Source organism: Bubalus kerabau, chromosome 20 (assembly GCF_029407905.1).
Source record: "Bubalus kerabau isolate K-KA32 ecotype Philippines breed swamp buffalo chromosome 20, PCC_UOA_SB_1v2, whole genome shotgun sequence".
NCBI lineage: Eukaryota > Metazoa > Chordata > Mammalia > Artiodactyla > Bovidae > Bubalus > Bubalus kerabau.
This window is the reverse complement of record NC_073643.1, coordinates 17086539-17112621: the sequence shown is the minus strand read 5'-3', so window position 1 is coordinate 17112621 and position 26083 is coordinate 17086539. Positions and strand designations below refer to the sequence as shown.

Here is a 26083-nt window from a genome sequence, read left to right as displayed (position 1 = left end):
CATTTGTATACACCCATATAAGAACCACCACAAAGAGACTGAGACTACTTCCATAACTCCTGCAAGTTCCCTCCTTTCCCTCTGCAATTAGTCCCTCTTGTGCTGTGCTTAGTTGCTCAGTCATGTCCTACTGTTTGTGACCCCGTGGACTGTAGCCTTCCAGGCTCCTCTGCCCTTGGTATTCCCCAGGCAAGGATACTGGAGTGGGTTGCCATGCCCTCTTTCACAGGATCTTCCCAACCCAGGGATTGAACCCAGGTCTCCCACATTGCAGGCAGACTCTTTACTGTCTGAGCCACCAGGGAAGCCCATGAATGCTGGAGTGGGTCGCCTATCCCTTCTCCAGGGGATCTTCCCAACCCAGGAACTGAACCAGGGTCTCCTGCATTACAAGCCGATTCTTTACCAGCTGAGCTGCCAGGGAAGCCCTAGTCCCTCTTACTCCCAGTCAAAGACTATCATTGAAATGCTTTCTATCACTATAAATTGAATTGTCTTTTGTATTCATATAAATGGAACAACACAGTGAGTATTCTTTGTGTCTGATTTTTTAAATTCAACATAATGCTTTTGAGATTCATCCATGTCACTGTGTATATATATTTCTTTTTATTGCTTAATAGTATTCCATGGTATGAATATACCACAATTTTCTTATCCATTGGCCAGTTGATGAACATTTTGGTCATTTCTGTATTTTTACTATTATGAATGAAGCTGCAGTGAACACTCTTGTACATGCTTTTTCATGTATATATGTCTTCATTGTTCTTGGGTGAATTCCTCATAGTGAAATTGCTGAGTCTTTTTTAAGAAGTTGTCTTTAATTTTTTATCTTTGGGTATGTTGGGTCTTCCCTGCTGCAGAGGTTTTCCTCTAGTTGCAGCGAGTTGGGGCTACTCTCTAGTCCCAGCGCTCAGGCTTCTCCTTTCGGTGGCTTCTCTTGTTGTGGAACACAGGCTCCAGGTGTCTGGGCTTCAGTAGTTGTGGCACATGGACTCAGTAATTGTGGCACACAAGCTTAGTTGCCCTGCAACGTATGGAATCTTCCTGGACCAGGGGCTGAAGTGGTATCTCCTGCATTGCAAGGTAAATTCTTAACCACTGGACCCCCAGGGAAGCCTCTCCCCTTTTTTTCTGAGATAGGTCGTATTTGTGCATGCTCAGTTGCTAAGTTGTGTCTGACTCTTTTTTTGCCACTCTGTGGCCCAAAAGGCTCCCCCATCTGTGGGATTTTCCAGACAAGAATACTAGAGTGGGTTGCCATTTCCTTCTCCGGGGGACCTCCCTGACCCAGGGATTGAACCTGTGTCTCCTGTACTGACAGGTGGATTCTTTATTACAGAGCTACTTGGGAAACCCAAGAGGTCATATAGGATTGGTATTATTTATCCCTTGTATGTCTGACATAATTTCTCAGTAAAATTATCTGGGCCTGAGAAATTCTTAAATTATGCATCATGTCTTCAATAGATACAGAAAGCTGTTCAGATTTTGTTTCTTCCTGATACTGGTATTTATGTCTTCCTTTTTATTGTTTTTTTTTTTAATATAAATTTATTTATTTTAATTGGAGGCTAATTACTTTACAATATTGTAGTGGTTTTGCCATATATCAACATGAATCCACCACAGGTGTACACATGTTCCCCATCCTGCAGCCCCCTCCCACCTCCCTCCCCGTACCATCCCTCTGGGTCATCCCAGAGCACCAGCCCCGAGCATCCTGTATTGTGCATCGAACCTGGACTGGCGATTCGTTTCACATATGATATTATACATGTTTCAATGCTCTTCTCCCAAATCATCACACCCTTGTCCTCTCCCACAGAGTCCAAAAGACTGTTCTATACATCAGTGTCTCTTTTGCTGACTCGCATACAGGGTTATCACTACCGTCTTTCTAAATTCCATATATATGTGTTAGTATACTGTATTGGTGTTTTTCTTTCTGGCTTACTTCACTCTGTATAATAGGCTCCAGTTTCATCCACCTCATTAGAACTGATTCAAATGTATTCTTTTTAATGGCTGAGTAATACTCCATTTTGTTCTTAATCTGTTTAGCTAGAGGTTTATCAATTTCATATATCTTTCAAAGAACTAACTTTTGGTTTTACTGATTTTTCTATATTTTTGTTTTCTATTTTATTTATTTATTTATTTTCTGTTAGTATTTTCTTCATTCTGTTTAATTTGGTTTAATTGGTTCTTTTTCTGTGCTGTGTGTGCTCAGTCACTTCAGTCATGTTCGACTCTGCAACCTTATGGACTGTAGCCCTCCAGGCTCCTCTGTCTGTGGGATTCCCCAGGCGAGAATACTGGAGCGAGTTACCATGCCCTCCGGGGATCTCACTGACCCAGGGATCAAACCCACATCTCCTGTATCTCCTGTATTACAGGCGGATTCTTGATGGCTGAGTCACTGGGAGCCTTGTTTTTTTCTAGCCTCTTTTAATTCTATTTTGTAAATTTCTTAGACTAGATTACCTTACTGTCCTGTTGAAGTTTTCATTTTGACAAACATTTGGTAATTTCTACGAATTCTTTCTGGTTTTCTAGCTTTTCCTTTCTCATGAGAGTCTACACTGTCTGTATGAATGCAAAATTTTCTTCATTCTCTCTGAGGCTATCATCTTTTTTAAAAAAACAAACAAGCATATCTTCTGTTCCTTGAATTATCTGAGTTACCTGAATTACGTTTCCTCTGAGGTTCATTTTCTTTCTTTCACCCTGGGGTATATGTGGATGGCAGTGTGTCTGTCTGTTTCTCTGTTTCCATGATGGCTTTTCTCAAGTGTCTAGTGATTCTTGGCTATCTGTTTCTAGCACGGCTGGCTCAGGATATCGTCATAAAAGTGACGTTTTCTTGCTAGCAGAGGCTTAGCTCTATGATAGACGACTCTGACGGGTGAAATGTGCTGCCCATTCCCCACAACCAGAATACAGACCATGTTGCTCAGCTCCTTAGTCTCCTCACCCCAAGAAAGTTCCCTTCCTGGGTTTAGTAAAAATGTCTTTGTGTGTGTGTGTGTGTGTGTGTGTGTGTGTGTGTCCCGTGTCTTGCACATGTGGACGTGCATAAGGGTCGTTACTTAGCTGTAAAAGATTTGCACACAGGGCTGTAGGGAGGGGAGGAGCCCCCTGTCACCGTGCCCACCGTCCTGAGGGAGTGTGCAGGTCTGGAGACTTGCCCAGTTTCTAACTGGTCAGCTTCCTTCACAGCTAAAGCTCCCTCCGCTGGGGCTCTGGGCCCAGTTCCCTCCACTCCGTTTCCTCACCTTATACTCTTTCATCTGTTTTTGGATTTCCAGAAGTTTGTAGAAATATCCCATGTTCTTAATGGTCTCCTTCCCATTTTCTTCATTATTATGAGTTGTGCCTTTTTAATTTCTTTGTTCTTTTGATAGTCTTTTGATATCAGAGAGAAATAGGAATCTTCAGCCTCCCATCTTAAATCAGTGTCCTTCATTCTCTTTTTAACTGCTCTACACTGTAGTCTATGGTGTGCCTGATTTCTAATCAAATGCTGCCATTTCCTTGGCTCTGTGGTCCTGGGAAATTTGTTTAACTTCTCTGTGCCTTGGTTTTTAAAACAGAGAAAGTAAGAGTACCTACTTCATAGGATGGTTGTCAGCACTAAATGAATTACTACATGTCAAAGCCCTTGAACAAATTAGCAGCAGCAGGCCCCGTGTAAATGTTTCTGTGTTACTTTTCAGCTGTGGCTAGTTGTTTGTACACACCCTCACTGGCTGGCTGCAGACTCTCTGTGTGTCATGACAGTGCTGTGATGGGGGTCCCGGCTTCATGTCGTGCTCTGGGGATGTTGGGGGAGTCATTCTGCAGAAGGTGGGCATTGCTGGTGGTGGGGGAGGGCAGCACCCACATGCTCTAGATTTTCACAGACCATATAACTTTCTTGCTCTTTACCTGCCTAGCAGCTATGGATGTGAAGATTCTCAGTGGTTTTCATCTTTTCTCCAAGGTGATGGACAAATGGGGATGGACAATATACTTGCATCCCTCAGCTACAGAGATGTAGTAATAACTAAAAACATTAAATTACATTTATTTGTATTTAGAATTCCTACTACTTTTGAGGTATGGAGTGGGCAGTCTCCTCACCCACATGGAGTGTGCTCATGGAGCAAACCATGGCAATGCCCAAATTAGAACCAGTCCACTGGCCTGGAGCCCTGTCCCTTCTGTCCTGGTTGAGTGCCCCCTGCCCCATCAGCACCCACCATCCAGGGAAGAGCTTTTCCAAGGCAAAGAAGGCAGGTTTTCACTTACAGAGATTGGAAGACTGAGTAGAAGTTCCTGACAGGCACTGATGGGACGCTCTCGCCAGCCTATGGGGCCAGCTGAGAAGCATCATCCTCAGGAGGGTCCCAGATGGGACCTAGCGGTTCTGACAACCCTTCTCAGTGGTTCTGACAACCCCTTCTCTGCACCCTCACTCACCACTCCCTGCTCCGAGCTTCTCCCACAGGTCATTCTTCCACAGCGGCGCCCACACGGGTATTCCCATGGGCCCTCTGGAACCACATTCAGTCACCAAGCCTCACCCTCCTCACGATGACTCTGTCTGTGTAAACGTGGCCTCTCCCTAGTAACACCACCTCATCTGTTATCCACCGAACGGGTGGTGCTCGGGTTTGTTACCCTCCCCTTACCGGGATGCATGCAGGATGGAACTGGGATCCAAGTGCACACCCACACTGCCTCCTGAAGGGATAGCTTCCAAGAGAATAGAACAAAAGATGAAGTGACACCACGGCAGGAGTGGTCAGGGAAGGTGCACGGTGACAGGGTCGGCCCGCCCTCGCCCTTGGAGCCACCATATGCCTTTAGGTGGGGTTCGCCTGCCTTGCGCCGACGGTGCTGCCACTGCACTCGAGTGTCCTTAGGTCCCGCCGTGTTCCGTGCAACTCAGATGCTCAGCGACTTTCTCAGCCTTGCAGGGACTGAGAAGCTCATGGAATGCTAGAAACTGGTTTAAGACTGATGGGAGATTTAATACTTAGTGTTTCCTGTCTACTTCATTTGTTGTTAATGGGGTTCATAATTTTCATGAGAGAATTCATGTAGAAATATTGTCTATGTAGAAATATTTTCAGGATATTTTATTGTTACAGTAAGCAAAAGGAGAATGTGAAGGAATTTTGTGGGGCAAATTAAATTATTTCAACTTAAATTCAAAAGCTTCTCAGGGCCGCCTTGTCTTGTGCTAAGAACATCCTCAGAACAGGAAAACAGGTTTAGAGGAGTCTTTGTTCAACTTCTCCTTAGAACAGTTTTTTCTAAAGTGTGTCTGTCTTAGCCCCTTAAGGAGATTTGTCCGCTGTATGGATCTTGTTGAACAATAGTCTCCATTGTAAGGGGTCTCTTGACAAGGACTCCAGGATCAGCATTTATAACAGGTCTCCAGGGTTTTCATATTTTTATTTTCCAAGTAACAGAGGTCATATGTAGCCCAGTGGGGATTGGTTGTAATCGCCCCTTTTATAGGTAATAAACTGGGAACGAAACAAGAGCTCCTGACCCTTCTTCCAGCGCTCATTCATCGGCTGTCTTTGTTGCCAGGAGCTCAGTGTCACTCAGGGTAAGGGAGGCAAAGAAACCTGAGCAATTGTTCCAGGATCACACAAAACCTCCCCCTGGAGTAGGAATGGGGGCCGTGAGCCTTGGTTGATCAGACCGGGAGCTGTTCCGGCCCCAGGCTTTGCATTGTATCATCTCCCTGGAGCCGGAGCCTCATGAATGGCAATTTCTCACGACACAGGAGTTCATTTGATTTCCACCTGTGCTGGTCTCCTCCTCGTAGCTGGTTTTATTTTAGGGTATAATTTTTAGTTTAGAGATAGAGAACAGAAAGTGTGTTAGAAACCAGAAGCCTGTAGGAAGCATGTACTTATTCTAAAGTGAAACACACACATTTTTGCAGTCAGCTCTAGCTGTCAGGATGAGCTTGGATACATGTGGTTTACAGAGTCTGCTGTGTGGTATTTCATGTGCTAAGTTACTCATCACGGTGTCAAGTTCATTCTATAGGAGTCTTTTCATCTACCATTCTTTCTGAATTTATTTCAAAGCTTTACTCTGCATTAGATTGAGCATGAGCTAATTTAGCTTTCTAGTTCCTATTAAATACCATCCTTACATCGAGATGACGATTGTAGCAAAACATGGGATGGTGATAGAATTGTGATAGACTGTGGGGTGCAGGTCACGGCACATTGTAGATGTCTCCGGAGCATGATTTACAAGGGCTAGACATACTGGAAATCTGCAAGTACACAAAATCCATACTTACTAACTGCTGTTCCCCTTCCCTATGACAACCACCACTTCAGACACACAAAATCAAGTTGTTCCTACTCTTGGATTCACGGCACTGGCATCTTTGTTTGTATTTTAATTTCCACTTCTGTGGCCCTTACCCAGCATAGGCACCCATGCTGGTATATTTCTCATTTTTATTACTCATTTTTTGTTAATTGTGTTGCCTGTTTTTGTTTTTTAATTTATGTGCATGGATTTGGGCTCCCAATGTCTACCTAATTCTTTTTTGCTCAGTGTTATGTTTATGATACCCATCTATGTGGCCATGTATAAATCTGTGTGCTCATTTGTGTCCGACTCTCTGCCACCCCATGGACTGTAGCCCACCAGGCTCCTCTGTCCATGGAATTTTCCAGGGAAGAATACTGGAGTGGGTTGCCATTTCCTTCTCCAGGGGATCTTCCCAACCCAGGGATCGAACCCACATCTCTTAGGTCTCCTGCATTGGCAGGCAGATTCTCCACCACTGTGCCACCTGGAAAGCACATATAAATCTGGTTCATTGTCTTCTGCATGTATTTCCATGGTTTGAATGTACCAGAATTTACATATCCATGCTCCTAGTGATGGACACCTGCCTCAGCTCCGTGCTTCTAAAGCCACTGCTTCATGAGCCTGTGCAGCCTGCTATGTGCTCCCTCGCGGATGCGTACACAAGCTTACACTGAAGCACAGGTGGAGACAGTGCCCAGGTTTAGCAGATGTTTAGCATCCCAAAGGTAAAAATTAGTGCCACTGGTGTAACATTGAACTTTTGGAGCTTTAAGATATACACATTTGTATAAAAGACGATATTCAGATGTGCAGTTGAAATTCCTGTTAGGAATCTGAAGAGTCTGTTTTCTCAGCGGCCTTTTCCTTTCCTCCTAATGGCTCCGCAGGTGTTGGTGACTATGTCACTGCTTGGTGGGTGCTCAGTTCCCGGGGAGGGAACCAAGCTGAGTTATCTGAGGAGTGGGCAAAGTAGTACATTGAGTTCTATTTAAAGAAATTAAGTATTTCATCATGTAGCAGGTATTTAAGCTTTTTTTTTTAATGTTAAAAATTCTCTTTGCTTTTCTTCATCTCCATGCAACAGAAATTAGAGTGAACACAATTCTTTGTTCCTGTTGCAGCTGGCCCTTGCTCTGGAATGACTGTACTGGAGCACACCGCTCTACAGGATTTTATAACTTGGTTTATATATGTCTTCTTTATCTTTGTGCCCTAAGACCTAGAGACAGAGTCTGGTACCAAAAATGAAGAAAAGCGTTCGGAACCAGCACGTGGTGAATCATGTTGTCATGGTTGGAAATTTTGCACACTCAGCTTACTCGGAGACTCTGAGAAGATCAAGCAGGCTGTGCCCGTGCAGTTCTAGGAGTTGTCCTCAGATGGTAAAAGGAGGAAAGATGAACCAGCCAGTCTGAGCAGTGAGCTAACTCAGCTGGTCCTCAGAGGGGTCAGTGGAGGGAACATGCCCAGGGAGATGGCCCTGGCATCCCGCCAACTGTGTGCGTCCTGCCTCCCTAGGTCACTCCCTCCAACTCCTTGAGCCCTCAAGGGTCTGGCTATTGACTGCTCTCTCTAATAAATATTCCTCTCCCTCCTTCACTGCCATAGCAGCCGCCTTCTTTAACCTCTCCCCTGACTTCAGCCCCTCACCTCCAGTCATACCCTTGACCCCTTTATACAGCCATGTGACTGGCCTCAGTTTAAACCCCCAGTTGCTGACCTCAGTGGCCCTCAACACTGCCTGGCAGGTCATGTGTTTTTTCATGGCCTGTTATCTTTCCTGCTCACTGAGATGACAACTCCATGCCTTCTCCTCTCTCAGTCCTCCATTACCTCCTTCCCCTCCCTTGCCCTTGCTTGATGACCTCGCTTCTCACCTTGCTGAGAAAACAGAGGTACCAGATGAAAACTCCCATCCCCTGTGCTACTTGCACCTGTGCCCGTGTTTACCCACCTCTCTGGTAACTACAGGAGAACCATGTCTGTACCCCATGAAGGACACCTCCCCACTTGTGAGCAGGTCCCTCCAGCAGGTGGCCCAGCAGTCCCCCACTCTCGCCTGCATTATCTCATTCCCTCTCCTATGGGATCATTCCCATCAGAACACTAACATACCGGTGTTTCTCCCACCTCAGCCTCACATCTCCTTCCAATTTTTGCCCCATTTTTCTTTAAACAAACTCCTTTTAAAAAAAGTTGGCCATGATCACTGCCTCCAGCTCTTCTTCTTCATTTTTTCTTGGACCATCATTCCACCAGATGCCACTCTCAAGGTCACTAGTGCTAACACGCAGTCACCTCTTTCATGATCTTTTTTTTAACCATTCATTTCTACTTTGACTTGACTCCCCTCTCCTAGAAACACTTTTTTCATTTGGCTTCCAGGGCCCTATATCACCTGCTTTTCCTCTGCCACCTTTCTTTAGTGTGGCGGTTCCACTCCTATATGTGGGCCCAGTAGAAACAAAAATATGTGTCCACAGAAACATTTGTACATCAGTGTTCATAGTAATATTTTTTATAACAGACCCCAAATGGAAACAACCTTAATGTCCATCCCCTAATCAGTGGATAAGTAAGATGTGGTTAGTCCATACAATTGAGTATTATTAGACGGAAAAAAGAAATGAACTACTAATACATGCTGTACAATATGGTTGAAACTTGAAAACATTATGCTAAATGAAAAGCCAGTCACAAAGGACCATCTATTGTATGGTTCCATTTATATAAAATGTCCAGAACAGACAAATCTATAGATGCAGAAAGTAGACTAATGATTACCTAGGGTCCCAGGAGATGAGGATCATGAAGCAATGATGGCTAAAGGGAATAGATGTTTCTGGAGGTGTAAGGAAGTAACATTTTTTAAAAATACGTATTTGTCTGTACCAGGTCTTAGTTGTGGCACATAGGATCTTTAGTTGCAGCGTGTGGGATCTAGTTCTGTGACCAGGGGTTGAATTCTTAGCCACTGAACCACCAGGGAAGTCACTGGAGGTGTGAGGACAGTGTTTGATTGTGGTGATTGTTGCAACAATCACACTTCTTTGAATATACTAAAAGCCGCTGAATTGTACGCTTCAAATGGGATGATGATACATCATATATCAGAGCTGTTTTGTTTTGTTTTGTTTTAAAGGAGAACCTGTTTAGAGATAAGGTAAGCTTGGTTTAGAATTGCTGCACAGTTGACTTTTTAGCCTTTGAGGGTGGATCTTTAAATAGAAAAATAATTTAGTACCAAATCTTGAGAGTTTACCAGATGGCCAAACTGCCTTATACGGTTGGGAGTAGAAAACCACCAACAACTGAAAGCTACTTCCATTCACTCACTCTGACTGAACAGCTAAGAGTTCCAAAACCCTTTATGATTTTGTAATTTTAGTTCCCTGGAATAATATATATACTATTAATACTATATATTATAAAGCCTAAGTAAAAGTAATAAAAAAGACTGTACCTGGACTTGTCAGATATCTAATCCACTCATGGAAGTTCATCTGTGAATGGATTAGAAGCGTAAAGAATTTATGACCATGATGCAGTTTTTCAGAACTGTAGCACAGTTTAATAGAAGTGTTTTTATAACCTACTGCTCTATTGCATCACGAGACTACATGCATGTTCTTCTCATCAACATTTGCTAATGCACAGGGTGCCCTTAATATGACTTTAGTTCATGTGGCTTGAGTATTTTGTTCAGGAATCTTATTTCAAGTTTGCTGCTTGAGTTTTACAAATGTATCACAAATGGAAAAGTTATTAAATAAAATTTCTTTATCATTACGGGAACTCTCTAAGATGTGTGATTCTGGTATGGGTAGAGAGCCGAATATGTTATTTTTCACAGACTCAGGGATCAGATTTTCTGTAGTTTTATTTTGCATTCACCAACATATGGACGACTTTTTTCTACTTGACTCTAAAAACAGTGGTAAAAATTAGTAGATCAAGTCAATTGCTTTCCTATATACTAGCAGTAAAAATTAGAATTTGAAATAAAAAACAAATCACCACTTACCTTAGTACCAAAATAAAAGTTGAATTAGGTATAAATTTAGCAAAATACGTGCAAAGTCTTAATAAGGAAAAGTGTAAAACTCTGATGAAATAAAGTAAAAATCTGTCTGGATAGTCCATGTTCATGGATGAAGAGACTCAATGTTGTTAACATATCAATTTTTCCCCAACTTAATCTATATATTCTATGTAGTCCCAATCAGAATCCCATCAAGTTATTTTCTGTATCGTGACAAACTGATCCTAAAGATTTTTGTGGAATGGCACAACACCCAGAATAGTCAACACGGTACTGAAAAAGGAAGAACAAAGTCGAAAGACTGACACTTCTTGATTTCAAGACTTACCATAAAGCTATAGAAATCAAAATGGTGTGGTATTGGTGAAAGAAGAGATAAACATATCAGTTGAACAGAATAGACTCAAATAAACAGTTAACTGATCTTTGATAAAGGAGCAAAGGCAATTTAATGGAGAAAGGATAGTCTTTTCAACTCAGGATGCAAGGGTGCTAAAACAACTGAACATAATTACACGTGAATGTATATATATTTAACAGACCTTACATCATTCACAAAAATTAACCCCAAATGGATCAGAAACCTAAATGTGAAACAAAAAACTATAAAACTTATAGAAGATAATATAGAAAATCTAGGTGACCTAGTGTTTAGCAGTGAATTTTTATACAGTTCCAAAAGCATGAAAGAAATAAGATGGACTTGAAATTTTTTTAATTACAAAACTTCTCTTCAAAAGGTAATGAGTGACAAGACAGCAGGCCACAGACTAGGAGAAAATATTTTCAGTAGACATATCTCCTGAAGGAGTTGTATACAAAATATACAAAGAATTCCTAAAACTCAACATAACAACCCAGAAATTAACATAACAACCCATAAATAAACTCAACAGTTTATTCATGGCTAGTGGGAAATGCAAAATGGTATAGCCTCTTGGAGAACAGTTTAGCAGTTTCTTAAAAAACTAAATATAGGTTTACCATACATTCCAGCAATTGCCCTCCTAGATATTTACCTGATTTATGTCTACACAAAACTTCCATGTGAATGTTTATGTCAGCTGTGTTCATAATTGCCAAAATTTTGAAGCAACCAAGATACCCTTCAGTGAATGGCTGGATAAACTATGGCACATGTATCCAATGGAGTGCTTTCACCCTTAAGAAGAAATAAGCTATCAAGCATGAAAAGATAGAAAGGAACCTTAAATATGTATTACTAAGTGAAAGAATCCAATCTGGAAAGACTGCATGCTCTATGAGTCCTAGATGACATTCTACAAAAGGCAAAACGAGAAGGACAGGAGAAAGGTCAGTGGCTGTCAGGAGTTTGTTAGGGAGGGAAGTGGGTGGGATGAGGAGGTGGCTGACAGATGTTTATGGTGGTAAACCTATTAATAGTGGGTATTGCTGGGAGGGGTTGGGGGCAAGAGGAGAAGGGGACGACAGAGGATGAGATGGCTGGATGGCATCACTGACTGGATGGACGTGAGTCTGAGTGAACTCTGGGAGTTGGTGATGGACAGGGAGGCCTGGCGTGCTGCGATTCATGGGGTCGCAAAGAGTCGGACACGATTGAGCGACTGATCTGATCTGATCTGACATTATGCAGTTTGTTAAAACCCATACAGTGAACCCAAATGTGAACTGTGGACCTTAGTTAATAATAATGTATCAATATTGGTTCTTCAGTTGTAACAAATGTAGCACGGTAACATACATGTTAATAATAGAGGAAACCTTTGGGGGGAGTGAAGGGGACATAGAAACTTTCTGTACTTTCTGTGCAATTACTTTGCAAAGCTAAAACTGCTCTAAAAATAAAATCTCTTAAGATAGTAAAAAAAAATCATTATAATTTAACATGTTCTAATATCAATTACATTAAATTTAAGATAGAAGTCAAGTTCTTTGTGCTTGTACAAAACTAAGTGTACTTTGTTCTTCCTCTCCTTCCTTTTTCCTTTTTCTTCAACCCCTGTCTTTTCAGATGCTTTTCGGTTTGAACAGAAAGTTCACAAATAAAATGCAAATGACTATTAAGCATATAAATAGATACTCAACAGTACTGAGTAAGGAATGCAAAGTGAAACTAAACTGAAACATAGGCTGTCACCTATCAGACAGGTGACAAGAGATTTCCAAGAGATTTCCTCTTGGAAATCCTCAAGAGGGATATTATCCCGAGTCAGCCTGCTGCAGAGGAGCAGGCATCCTCGAACTCAGCTGCTGGAAGTGCACACTGGCTCAACACCACACAGGGAGCAGTTTGGAACAATCTGCTTAAACTACAATAACACGTATCCTTTGAAAAACTATTCTACATTTGGGAATTTATCCCACAAGTATACTGGCATGTGTACAAAATGATAAACATATGGGGATATTCATTGCAGTATCCCTAATAATAACCAAATACTGAAAATAACATAAATGTCCATCACTGGTTCAGTATTAAGGATGCTTTCTATGTAGGAATATGAAAAGAGCTCCAATAATATGTATAAAAATAAAAATGCAGAACACTATTGCTGTATACTCCTTTTTTGTTAAGATGAAGAATAACAATAGTATAGTCCTATTTACTTGTGTTGACTTGGGGGAAAAAAGCAACTAACAATGTAAGAGGTGTGAGTTGAGATTATCCAGTGTCTTACTGAGGACTATGGCTCTGGGATAGGCTCTGGGATAGCCCTGAGAAACTGTTCTGAAGAAGTAAGGGAGGAGGTCAGCATGATACCAACCAGAGTTCTTGGCCTTCTCCAATCGCTAGAAATTGACTAGAAGCCAGACAAGAAATTCAGGCAAGGCCTTATTGGGACTCATACTGCAGTAGAGGGGGACAGCAAAAACACATGCTTACTCCCTGAGGCTGGGAGGAGATCTGATTCCTTGTGTGGGGTAAGGGTAGGGTTATGCCTAGGAGTTGGGCCAGAGGGGTTTGCCCACCCCTTTGGTGGTGTTGAGTGCAGGGGGAATGGGCAGTCCCTGCTTTTGCTCCCAACATCCTGTTTTTGCTCCAGTTTCTTCATAAGGAGCATTTGGGTTTTTTCTGTCTTCTTGTATCTTATTGTCCATAAGTTGCCCCAGCTGCACATTCATGCAGTTATTTTTAAGCCCTTATAGATTCTTTGTATTTTGTTGCTTGGAAACATTTGTCAGGTGCAAATACTGCAGCAAAGTGTCTCAGGTCACAGATCCCAGCCTGTCTTAAGCATATAGGCGATCTTGGCTATGGATATGTGTAATCAAGCACACATCTTGTTAACAAGGTTGCTGCTAGTCACAGGGAACATATATTTTAGTTCATGGTTTTAATGCTTGTCTTAGTGTGGGAAAATGCAAGAACCCAAGTTCATAAAAAATTCCTCCTGAAAATATCTATCTGAAGGTCTGTTCTGTGCCATTCTTTTCAGGGTGTGTTGAAGGTCAGTGACTGCAGTGGCAAATGAATTCATTCTTGTAGAACAGGGTGGTGAGTGACCTTCTGTAGTTGGCACTTCCATCAGTGGCCCCTGAGCACAACATGACCCTTGGCAGGCAGACAGCGGCGAGAGCAAGAAGGAAATTTTTTACTATATGCATTTCCCCACCCCCCAATCATAGAACTGTATTACCTTCAAATAGGTATTTCAAAAGACAAAAAAAAGTTAAAATGTTCAGATTTATGGTAAACTCAGAATAGCCAGGAAAAATTGCTTTTTGCTATTATCAAAGCTTGCTGCTGTTGCTGCTAAGTCACATCAGTCGTGTCCGACTCTGTGCGACCCCATAGACAGAAGCCCACCAGGCTCCTCTGTCCCTGGGATTCTCCAGGCAAGAATACTGGAGTGGGTTGCCATTTCCATTATTATTTGTGTATGAAAATTCCTCTCTTGGGAAAGCTGTTATTTTTTAATTGTGAGGGGACTTTAATATTCCCAGTGAAAATCTGACTTTGCCAAAAAAGTAAGTTCAATTCTTTTAACTTTTCTAACAATAATGTTCATTAAACGTATCTAGTTGATGTAAGAAGAGAAAAGTAGCAAGCTAATATTTCCTCTAAGAAAGTGTGTCATTGGAAAATGTAAAATTTTATCTTTGGTCTGTTTTTTAAATGGGTAACTATAAAAAGTTCTAGCCCTTTTCTTTCACACCAACTCCCTGTTCAGTCCTATGAAGTTACGTCTCTTTGGAAGCACTCTATTTTTTTCCCACTCCTCTTTCTTCTACATCCACTGCCTTTATGCAATTGCTTTTCTATTTTCCTTCCTCTGGCAAAGATATAAAATGTTCTGTTAAGGCAACATCTATCAAACAATAGGATATTGCTGGTAAGTTCTACAAGGAGTAGGCATGGATGCTATATCCTAATGAGCCCTGGGAAACGGAAGGTGGGAAGCATTCCTTGCTTCATGAAGTCACTCGAGCCCTAATGTGTAGTGATCTTGAGGGCTATCTATATGAATTATTTGGAGTTCTCCACAAGGGAGATCTGTCTCTTCTCCCCATTTAGTTATTTGGTCATTTATATGTATTAGCAGAGGCTCATGGATGCATGTGTGTGTCTATGCTCAGTCATGTCTGACTCTTTGCGACCCGCCTGGACTTTGTAGCCCTCCAGGCTCCTCTGTCCGTGGGATTCTCCAGGCAAGAATACTGGAGTGGGTTGCCATGACCTCCTCCAGGGGATCTTCCCAGCCCAGGGATTAAACCAGCATCACCTACACTGGCAGGTGGATTCTTTACCACTGTGCCACCTGGGAAACCCAGGCTTGTGGATTTTTATTTTGTATTTTGGGTTATTGTACAATACTACTTTATTTTGTTGCTCACATTGTTCCAGCTTTGGCCACTGGGGGCTCTCTTGGTTGGCTCGTGTTTGTGTGTATTTATTTTCTGCCACTATAAGATGTTCCAGTCTCATTTTATGTATCTCTTGCCCAGTCTTAGAATCAACCAGTTCACCAAGAGACTCAAGGTTTTTTTAAGAAATTGGAGAATGGTATTAGACATTAGGAATGGCATACGTTCCTTTATTTTTAACCTTTCTTGAGTCCCTGTGTGTAAGATGGGTTTCTTGCAGATAGCATATAGTTAAGCCTTACTTTGTATCCTCTCTGATATCCTCTGTCCGTTAACGTGTATATTTAGATTGTGCATTTTTAAATGATTATTGATGTAGTTGGATTAATATCTACCATGTTCAGTTTTCTCTTGGCTACAGGTGTTATTTTTTCTGTGTTCTGTGGTTTTAATACTTAAGCATTTTATATGATTCCATTTTATCTCCTCTCTTAGCCTGTTAACTGTACTTCTTTTTTAAAGAAAACGTTGTAGTGATTGCCATAGAGTTTAAACTCATCTAAGTCCACCTTCAAATAGTACGATACCACCTGCTATGTAGTTAGTACATACATACCTTATAATGTCTTCCCAATTCATCCCTCTTGTCCCTTAAAACATAGCTGTCATTCATTTAACTTATCCATGTTCTATAATCATCCAGTAACAGTTACTGCTTTAAACAAGCAGTTATCTTGAGATGAATTAATTAGAAAAATACAATGTCATATTTTACCTTCACGTACTCCTTCTCTGACACTCTGTCTTTCTGTAGATCCATGTTTCTGACCTACGGTCGTTTTCCTTCTGCCAGAAGCGCTTCCTTTAACATTTGCTGCAGGGCAGGTGGTAGTGTGCTGTCATTCATACTCCACCTCTCTCCCTTTCTCTCAGACTTCTGGAGTAGTAACTTCTGAAATAGTGGAAAGTTTTTACTTCTCCTTCACTTTTGAAAGATAGTTTCACTGGATGTAAACTCTAGTTTAGTGGGGATTTCTTTCCACACTTTATTTTTTGGCCACACAGCTTGTGGGACCTTAATTCCCCCAACAGGGCTTGAACCTGGACTCTGGGCAGTAAGAGCATGAATTCCTAACCACTGGACCACCAGGGATTCCCTCTTTCCACACTTTGAATATTTAGCTTTTTTTCTCGTCTTGCTTTCATTGTTTCTGATGAGAAGTGTGTGCTATTTTATTCTTGTTCCTTTAAAGGAAAGCTGTTTTTTTTTTTTCTCAAGATTTTCTCTTTGTTTGCAGTCTTCTGCAGTTTGTATATGATGTGACTAGGTGTAGATATTGTAGTATTTACCAGCTTCGTGTTTTATGAGCTTCTCAGACCTTTGATTTGGAGTCTGTCATTAATTTTGGAAAGTTCTCAGCCATTATTTCCTCAACTATTTCTTTTCCATTCCCTCCTTATTCTCCTTCTGATGTCACAGTTATGCACATGATACACCTTTTAATATTGTCCCCCAGGGAATGACTATTTTTATTTTCCCCCCATTCTTTTTCTCTTAGCATTTCAGCGTGGAAAGTTTCTTTTGACCTATCTTCAAGATTGCTGGGTTTTCCTTAGCTGTGTCCTGTCTACCTATGAGCATATCGAAGGCATTCTTCATTTCTCTTAGTGTTTTTGATTTTTAGCATTTCAGTTTATTCCTTAGATTTTCCATTTCTTAGCTTACATTATCCACCTGTCCTTGCATTTTGCCTACTTTTACCATTAGAGCCCTTAACATATTAATCATAGTTATTTTAAGTTCCCTGCCTGATAATTCCAAAATCTGTTATATCTGGTTCTGACGGTTTCTTCAGAGTGTTTTCCTTTCCTTTTGGCATGCCTTGTAATTTGGTGTTGAAAGCCAGACATGCTTTAGTCAGGCATCAGAGGCAGTCAGTAGGCCTTTAGTCTAAGAATGTGTGTTAGTCTGGCTAGGAGTTGGGCTGTACTCCTTGTTTACTATGGCTATAGGTGCCACAGGATCTACGTTTCTCTAAGAGCCTTGTGTTGGTTTCCCCTCTACTTTGGGCTTCCCTGTTTTTCTCCTCGGAGAGTCTGTGTCTTGCAGCCCACGTAACTATAATTAACTGTGGTTATGCTGGAACCCTGTTGGTGTGTTGGGGTGGGGACGCATTCTGTAATCTTCTGATTAAATCTGTCTTTTAGGGGGGCACTCTTTCAGGACAAGTATAGCTTTTCCATCCACTTCCTTCCCCTTCCCTGCCTGCAGAGTTCCAAGTCTATTTCCTTGAAACCCTGACCTCTGTTGACTATGTTATGTTTTTGTTTTTATTTTTCCATATTCCAGTTGAAATCAAGTTTTGGAATTTTCCCCAGCTAAGTCCTTACTCCTGGAGAGTAAGCCATTGTTACGGAGAAGGTTCTGAACAGTATTTCCTCACGCCTACTCCTCTGCTCGTGCAAGACCCATGAGGGGATCCTGCTTGTACCCTCGCTGTGGGAACCTGGTTGAGTTCCTGGAGTGAAAGCCTGTGAATGTGCGCCTCCCGCCCCAATAAGACAACAACCCTTAGGGCTTTCTGGCTCATGCTAGTCCCACTCCACCACTAGCAGTTCATCCAAATTACCAGTTGAGTGTTCCTGCTTGTTTATGGCTCCTGCAGCTTCTGTTCTAGCTGGATCTTGGTTGATAGAGTTCTCTAGATGCACTTGTCTCTCCAGGTTTTTATGGTGGTGATTTGTCCTCACTTCTCAGGTCAAGAAAGTCATTAATTTTAAGTCAGTCCAGCTTTTTCTTGTTGTATTGACAGGAGTGACATCTTCCAAGCTCTTTACATGTTGTTAGAGCTGAAACCAGAAATGCTTGTATGTCTTTTTTGAGGAATTTTTATTTGGTTTTATAAAATTTGTCAGTGACAGAAATAGTAAATTGAAGCATATGTTCAGTAGTAAATATGATAACATTTTGCTTCAGGGAAACATATAAAGTAGAATGTTTTAATAATTAAGCAGGCCAATTATTTGTTCAGTGATACCATAAGTGAAAGATCCACAGTGGGGTAGGCAGAAATCTGCCCTCCCCCCCCACCATTCCTGCCCCATCTTTCAGGCTTTTCTTGCCTGCAGATTCTGAGAAGCAGGTTAGGATCTTTCTGTCATCATCACCCAGTTAATTATCTGATGCCACTGGCACAGTTTGGTGCCTGAAATGTGAAGCCCAGTATATCCTGGTACAGAGTCTCGATTTAGAAGTTTATTTTGCTTAGAAACATTTGTTCAGAGTGAAAATTGCAGACAGTGACATTGTGGCCTTCTGTAGAACATTTGTGTATGCCTGTGTATGTATATGTTGGTTGCTAAGTCGTGTCCAGCTCCTTGTGACCCCTTGGACTGTAGCTGCCAGGCTTCTCCGTCCATGGAATTCTCCAGGAAAGAGAATACTGGAGTAGGTTGCCATGCCCTTCTCCAGGGGATCTTCCCAATCCAGGGATTGAACCCGGGCTTCCCACATTGCAGGCAGATTCTTTACCATTTAAGCTACCCAAATAAGCAGTATTAATTGAATTGTAATGAAGACTTATAAAAGAGCAAAATTAAGTGGAGTTATTTTGTCTTTTCATTTATATATAGATACCGTCTGATTTTTAGGAGGCTCCATTGTAGGACACTAACATTCTTTGCAGTAGTTTATGTCTTCAACAAAATAGCTAGTTAAATTGCTACCACTGAAGTCTACAGTCCCAAAATGAGTTGAAGATGGTCAGAGAGTCCAATTTGACAAAATAGTAAAATACTCACTTTAGGAATTAACATTTCTAGAGTGTGGTTCAAGAATATCAACTCTGAAAATCCTGAACTCACCTCTTATCATGGACACACCAAATCTATAGCTACATATGAAACAGTTCCCTCTGAAAAAGACCTGAAAATTAGCTGAATAGCCCCTTCATATCAGATAAAGAAAAGGATTACATTGAGGTTGGTAGGAAGGGCTACAGTTTCACCAAAAATTCCAGCCCCAGTACTCCCAACAAATCAGACAACCTCAAAGAAGTGGATAAATGCCTAGAAAAACACAACCTTCCAAGACAGAATCATGAGGAAATAGAAAATCTGAGGAGGCCAGTTACTAGAATACTAATCAGTAATCAAATACCTTCCCAAAAAATGAAAGTATAGGACCAGATGGCTTCCCTGGTGAATTCTACCAAATACTCAAAGAAGATTTAATGCCAATCCTCAACCTCTTCCTAAAAAGTAAAGAGGAGACAATGGTTCAGACTTTGTTTACAAGACCAGCTTTACCCTGATACCAAAATTAAACAAGGACACCACAAGAAAAGAAAATTTCAGGCCAATATCCTCAGTGAACATAGATGCAGAAATCCTTGTAGCAAACCAAATTCAACAATACATTAAAAAGAGCATGCACCCTGCTTAAATGGGATATATTACAATATGCATGGTTGGTTCAAATCACTCAACGCATTAACAAAATGAAAGATAAAACCGTGTGATCATCTCAATAGATGCAGAAAAAGCATTGGACAAAATTCAGCATCCATTTGTGGATGAATGGATGAGTGGATGAATTCTCAACATTTGTGTAGAAACTCTCAACAAAGTGGATATAGAAGAAACACATCTCAACACAGTAAAGGTCATATATGACTAGCCTACAACCAATGTCATATTGATGGTGACAGGAACAAATCAAGGAAGACAACCAACTATCACCACTTTTATTCAATTTAGTATTGGAAGCCCTAGCCAGAGCAGTTAGGCAAGAAAAAGAAATAAAAGGAATCCAAATTGGAAAGGAGGAAATAAAACTGTCACTGTTTGCAGATGACATGATTTTATATATAGAAAACCTTAAGACTCTATAAAAAAAAAAACTATTAGAACTAATAAATGAATTCAGTATAGTTGCTGTGTACAAAGTAAATATACAAAAATACATTGCATTTGTATATACTAACAATGAACTATCAGAGAAATTAAGAAAACAATCCCATATACAAGTGCATCAAAAAGAATAACTATAACCAAAGAGGTGAAATACCTATACACTAAACACTATAACTATTTTTCCAGTGGTCATGTATGGATGTGAGAGTTGGACAGTAAAGAAAGCTGAGCACTGAAGAACTGATGCTTTTGAACTGTGGTGTTGGAGAAGACTCTTGAGAGTCCCTTGGACTGCAAGGAGATCCAACCAGTCAATCCTAAAGGAAAGCAGTCCTGAATATTCATTGGAAGGACTGATGCTGAAGCTGAAACTCCCAATAGTTTGGCTGCCTGATGCGAAGAACTGACTGGAAAAGACTCTGATGCTGGGAAGGATTGAAGGCGGGAGGAGAAGGGGATGACAGAGGATGAGATGGTTGGATGGCATCACCGACGCAATGGACATGAGTTTGAGTAGGCTCCTGGAGTTGGTGATGGACAGGGAAGACTGGCGTGTTGCAGTCAGTCCATGGGGTCGCAAAGAGTTGGACAGGACTGAGCGACTGAACTGAACTGAAACACTATAAAACAGTGATGAAAGAAACTGAAGAAAATATAAATGGAAAGCTATTGCATGCTTTTGGATTGGAAGAATTTATATTGTTAAAATGTCCATTCTGATCCCTACCAGGGTTCTTGGCCTTCCCCAATCAATAGAAATTGACTAGAGGCCAGACAGGAAATTCACAAGACACTTTATTGGGGCTCCTGTAGCTGCAGGAGGGAGTAAAAACAACAGGTTCCCTTGCTCCCTCGAGGTGGGGCAACTGTTTCCTTATATGGGGTGAGGGTAAGGATGTGTCCAGCGGTTGGGCTGGGGAGGTGGCTTAGGTGTTTTGCCCACCCCGTTGGTGGTGCTGTGTGCAAGGGGCTTGCGCAGTACCCTCCTTTTGCTTTTGACACCCTATTTTTGCTCAGGGCTCTTCAGAAGTGGCAGTTGGGTTTTTTTGGTCTTTGCGTATCTTTTTGTCCATAATTTGCCCCAACTGTGCGTGTATCCAGTTGTTTTTAGTCCCTTATAGTTTCTTTGTATTTAGTTTCTTGAAATGTTTGTCCAGGTATAAGCATTGGAGCATTTTGGCAAAGGGTCCCAGGTCCCAGCCTGTCTCAATACTACCCAAAGCAATTTACAGATTCAATGCAACCCCTATCAAAATATCAATGACATTTTCACAGAAATAGAACAAAATGTTAAAATTTGTATGGAACCACTAAAGACTAGTTACAGCTCATTCCATCAAAACTTCCCATTAAGGCACACTTCAGACATGAGTCTGGAGAGGGAAATGGCAACCCGCTCCAGTGTTCTTGCCTGGAGAATTCCATGGACAGAGGAGCCTGGTGGGCTACAGTCCATGGGGTCGCAAAGAATGAGACACGACTGAGCTACTGAACAACAGCAACAATGAGACACTAATCAAAAGCCCAGGATATCAGCTGTGTTTCTGACCAATAAGCTACAGGTTGGACATTCAAACTTCAGGTGCCAGCTTCAAGTCCAGTTTCGTACCTGTACCTTTGAATTATTTGCTATAAATTGGAGGTGCCCACCAGCCACTCCACAAGTTTGATTGATTGCTAGAGTGACTCACAGAAATCAGGAAAAGTCTCCGTACATTTACTGGTTTATTATGAAAGGCTGTAGTAAAGAATACAGATGGACATCCAGGCGGAAGAGATGCACAGTGCAGGGTAGGTGGGAAAGGGGAGTGGAGCTTCCATGCCTTCCCCGGGTACCCTGCCCTCCTAGTCTCTCTGTATGTTCACCAACCTGGAAGCTCTCCAAACCATGTACTTATAGGAAGGCTTCATCACGTCGGCATGACAGATCATTAACTCCATTTCAGCCCTTCTCCCTTCTCAAGAGCATGAGAGGTGGGACTGAAAATTCCAATCTTATAATATTAGCCTGGTCCTTCTGGTGGCCAATCTTCACCCAGGAAGCATCTAGCAGCACATCCAGAATTATCTCAATAGAGCAAGAGACACTCCTGCCACCCCGGAAATTACAAAGGCTTTAGGAGCGCTGTGTCAGAAACAGGTCAAAGGTCGGTATTTGAAAAAGAGATGTTCCTAGTTTTCTTAAAATATAGGAAGTTACAAGGGTTTTAGTAGCTCTGTGCCAGGAATCAGGGGCAGAGACTAAATATATTCTTTCTATTATCTCACAGACTGTAGCCAAAGCGATCTTGAGAAAGAACAAAGCTAGAGCCATTACATAGCCCCTGGTTTTACACTATATTACAAGGCTGTGGTAATCAAACAGTATGGTATTGGCATTAAAAACAGACATATCAGTGGAACAGAATAGAGAGCCTTGAAATAAATCCATGCATGTGTGTTTAATAATTTATGACAAAGAGGCAAGAACAGGGCTTCCCTGGTGGCTCAGTCAGTGGTAAAGAATCCACCTGCCAGTACAGGAGACAAGGGTTCAATCCCTGATCTGGGGAGATCCCACATGCTGTAGAGCAACTAAGCCCATGTGTTACAACTGTTGAGCCTGTGCTCTAGAGCCCGGGGGCCACAGCTGCTGAGCCCTGAGCCCATGTGCCCCAACTACTGAAGCCTGCATGCCCTAAGAGACCGTTTTCTGTAACAGAAGCCACCACACTGAGAAGCTCAGACACTCCAACTAGAGAGTAACCCCCACACACTGTAACATGAGAAAAGCCTGAACAGCAGATGAAGACCCTGCACAGCCAAAAATAAATAAGATCATTTTTTAAAAAAGAGGCAAGAATACTCAATGGGAAAGGCAATCTCTTCAGATAAATGATGTTGGAAAAACTAGACAGCCACGTTCAAAAGAATAAGATGAGACTATTATCTTATACCATACACAAAAGTTAATTCAAAATGGATCAGAGGCTTGAATCTAAGACCTGAAACTGTAAAAGAGAGTGGCATCCTCCTAGAAGGAAACACAGGCGGTGAACTTCTTGACATCAGTCTTGGTAATGTCAAGAATCTTTTGGATCTGACACCAAAAGCAAAAATTAACAAATTGGACTGCTTCACACTAAAGTTTCTGCACAGCATCAGAAACCATCAACAAAATGAACAGGAAACTTACTGAATGGGAGAAAATATTTGCAAATCATATATCTGGTAAGAGGTTAAGATCCAAAATATATAAAAATCTCATACAACTCAATAGCAAAAAATAAACAATCCAGTTTAAGAAATGGACAGAAGATATAAATTCCAAAGAAGACATACAGATGGCCAACAGACACATTAAAAGGTTCTCAACATTGCTAATTATCAGAGAAATGCAAATCAAAACCACAATGAGATATTACTTCACACTGGTCAGAATGACCGTCATCAAAAACTCTACAAATAAATATTGCTAGAGAGGGTGTGAAGAAAAGGGAGCCCTCCTGCACTGTTGGTAGGAATGTAAATTGGTGCAGCTACTATGGAAAACAGTAGGGAGATTATTCAAAAACTTTTAAATAGAACTGTCATATGATCCAGCAGTTTCACTTCTGTATAGTTATCCAAAGAAAACAGAAACTCTAATTCAGATATATGCCTTCCTGTGTTCATTGCAACATTATTTACAATAGCCAAGATCTTCCCAACCCAGGGATTGAACTCAAGTGTCCTACATTGGCAGGTGAATTCTTTACCACCCAGCCACCAAAGAGGCCCTATTTATTTATTCATTCATTTATGACTGCCCCCCACAGCATGTGAGATCTTAGACGACCTGTGTCTGTCAGCAGATGAGTGAGTAAAGAACACACATGTACACATGAATGGAATACTCTTAGCCATAAAAAAGAATGGAATCTTACCATTTGTGACAACATGGATGGACCTTGATAGCATTATGCTAAGTGAAATAAGTCAAAGAAAGAGAAATACTGTATGGTTTCACTTGTATGTGGACTCTAACAAACAGAAACTAAGCTCACAGATGTAGAGAACTGTAGAGACTGGTAGTTGCCAAAGAGGCAGGTTGAAGGGGTCAAAAGGCAAGAAATTCCAGGTGTAAAAGCAGTCAGTCATGGGGATGTAATGTACAGGGTAGTGGCAATAGTTAATAATACTGTATTGCATAAGAGAGTAAATCTTACAAGTTCTCGGCATAAGAAAAACATTTCATTACTATGCATGGTGATGATGGTAACTAGACTTACTGTGGTGATCATTTTGCAGTGTATACAAATACCGAATCATTTGTTGTACACCTGAAGTGAAAGAATTGACATTTCTTTTTTTTTAAACGGCCAAAACTGAGCTCTGTTTTATTTATTTATTAATAATTTTATTATTTATGGGTGTGCTGGGTCTTCATTGCTGTGCTGGCTTTTCTCTAGTTGTGGTGAGTGGGGGCTGCTCTCTAGTTGCAATGGGAGAGCTTCTCATTTTGGTGGCTTCTCTTGAACACAGGCTCTAGAGTGGGTGGGCCTCAGTTGCAGCTCCTGGGCTTTAGAGCACAGGCTTAGTACTTGTGGTCCACGGCCTTAGCTGTTCTGTGGCATCTGGGATCTTCCCAACCCAGGGATTGAACTCAAGTGTTTCCTGCATTGGCAGGTGAATTCTCTACCACCCAGCCACCAAAGAGGCCCTATTTATTCATTCATTCATTCATTTATGACTGCCCCCCACAGCATGTGAGGTCTTAGTTTCCTGAACAAGGATCAAACCAGTACCCCTCTAGAGGAAGCACACAGATTCTTATCCACTGTACCACCAAGAACGTCCAAGCAGCACAGAGTCTTCATCACTGGACTACCAGTGTTCAGTCACTACGTCCGACTTGTTGTGATCCCGTGGACTGCAGCACGCCAGGCTCCTCTGTCCTCCACTGCCTCCTGGGGCTTGCTCAAACTCATGTCCATTGAGTTGGTGATGCCATCCAACCATCTCATCCTCTGTTATCCCTTCTCCTTGGCTCTTTGCATCAGGTGGCCAAAGTATTGGAGCTTTAGCTTCAGCATCAATCCTTCCAGTGAATATTCGGGGTTGGTTTCCTTTAGGATTGACTGGTTGAATCTCCTTGCACTCCAAGGGACTCTCAAAAGTCTTCTCCAGCATCACAGTTCAAAAGCATCAATTCTTCGGTGCTCAGCCTTATGGTCCAATTTGCACATCTGTACATGACTACTGGAAAAACTATAGCTTTGACTAGACAGACCCTTGTCAGCAAAGTGATGTCTCTGCTTTTTAATACACTGTCTAGGTTTGTCATAGCTTTCCTTCCAGGGAGCAAGCATCTTTTAATTTCATGACTGTAGTCACCACTCACAGTGATTTTGGAGCCCAAGAAAAATCTGTCACTGCCTCCACTTTTTACCCTTATATTTGCTGGGAAGTGATAGTGCATGCCATGATCTTAGTTTTTTGAATATTGAGTTTTAAAACAGCTTTTTCACTCTCCTCTTTCACTCCTATCAAGACGTTCTTTAGTTCTTCACTTTTTGCCATTAGAGTGGTATTATCTGCATATCTGAGGTTATTGATACTTCTCCTGGGTAGCTTGATTCCAGCTTATGATTCATCCAGCCTGGCATTTCGCACAGTGTACTCTGCATAGAAATTAAATAAACAAAGTGACAGTATACACCCCTTGTCATACTCCTTTCCCAATTTTGGACCACCAAGGAAGTCCCCAAGAATTAGCATTTCTATGTGTTGACTACTCAGCACACATCGGGTGTGAGGGTGCTCTGTTGCTTGAAGAGAGCAAGGCTCCCACGGAGCTCTGACGTGCACAGTAGCCTGTGGGAGGTGTCTGCATGTAGGTCTGCCCGGTCCCCAAGCATGTGCTCTGCCGTGGCCGCTGTGCGTTCACAGGGCACCACCAGGAGGGTCCCACGGGGAGAAGAAGTGCCTTGTAGAAAGGAATATCTAGAATTTTGCTCTCAGCTGTGACACATAGTC

The 26083-nt window shown here is 41.7% G+C and overlaps 1 protein-coding gene across 22 annotated transcripts in view; it reads left to right on the top strand.

The window, feature by feature from the left end:
• ANO10 (anoctamin 10) overlaps nt 1-26083 on the top strand; it is a 216486-nt gene that overhangs the window by 114462 nt on the left and 75941 nt on the right. Inside the window, exon 12 of one of the 22 annotated variants that reach the window (XM_055557895.1) lies at nt 20273-20320. The exons of 18 other annotated variants lie outside the window; for them this stretch is intronic. In XM_055557895.1, coding sequence (XP_055413870.1) covers nt 20273-20305 — 33 coding nt within the window. In that variant the 3' untranslated portion in view covers nt 20306-20320. Of the gene's footprint in view, nt 1-7463; nt 10138-17522; nt 17571-20272; nt 20321-26083 lie in introns of those variants that run through there. 3 more of the 22 variants (XM_055557896.1, XM_055557897.1, XM_055557899.1) reach the window with 3 other exon arrangements.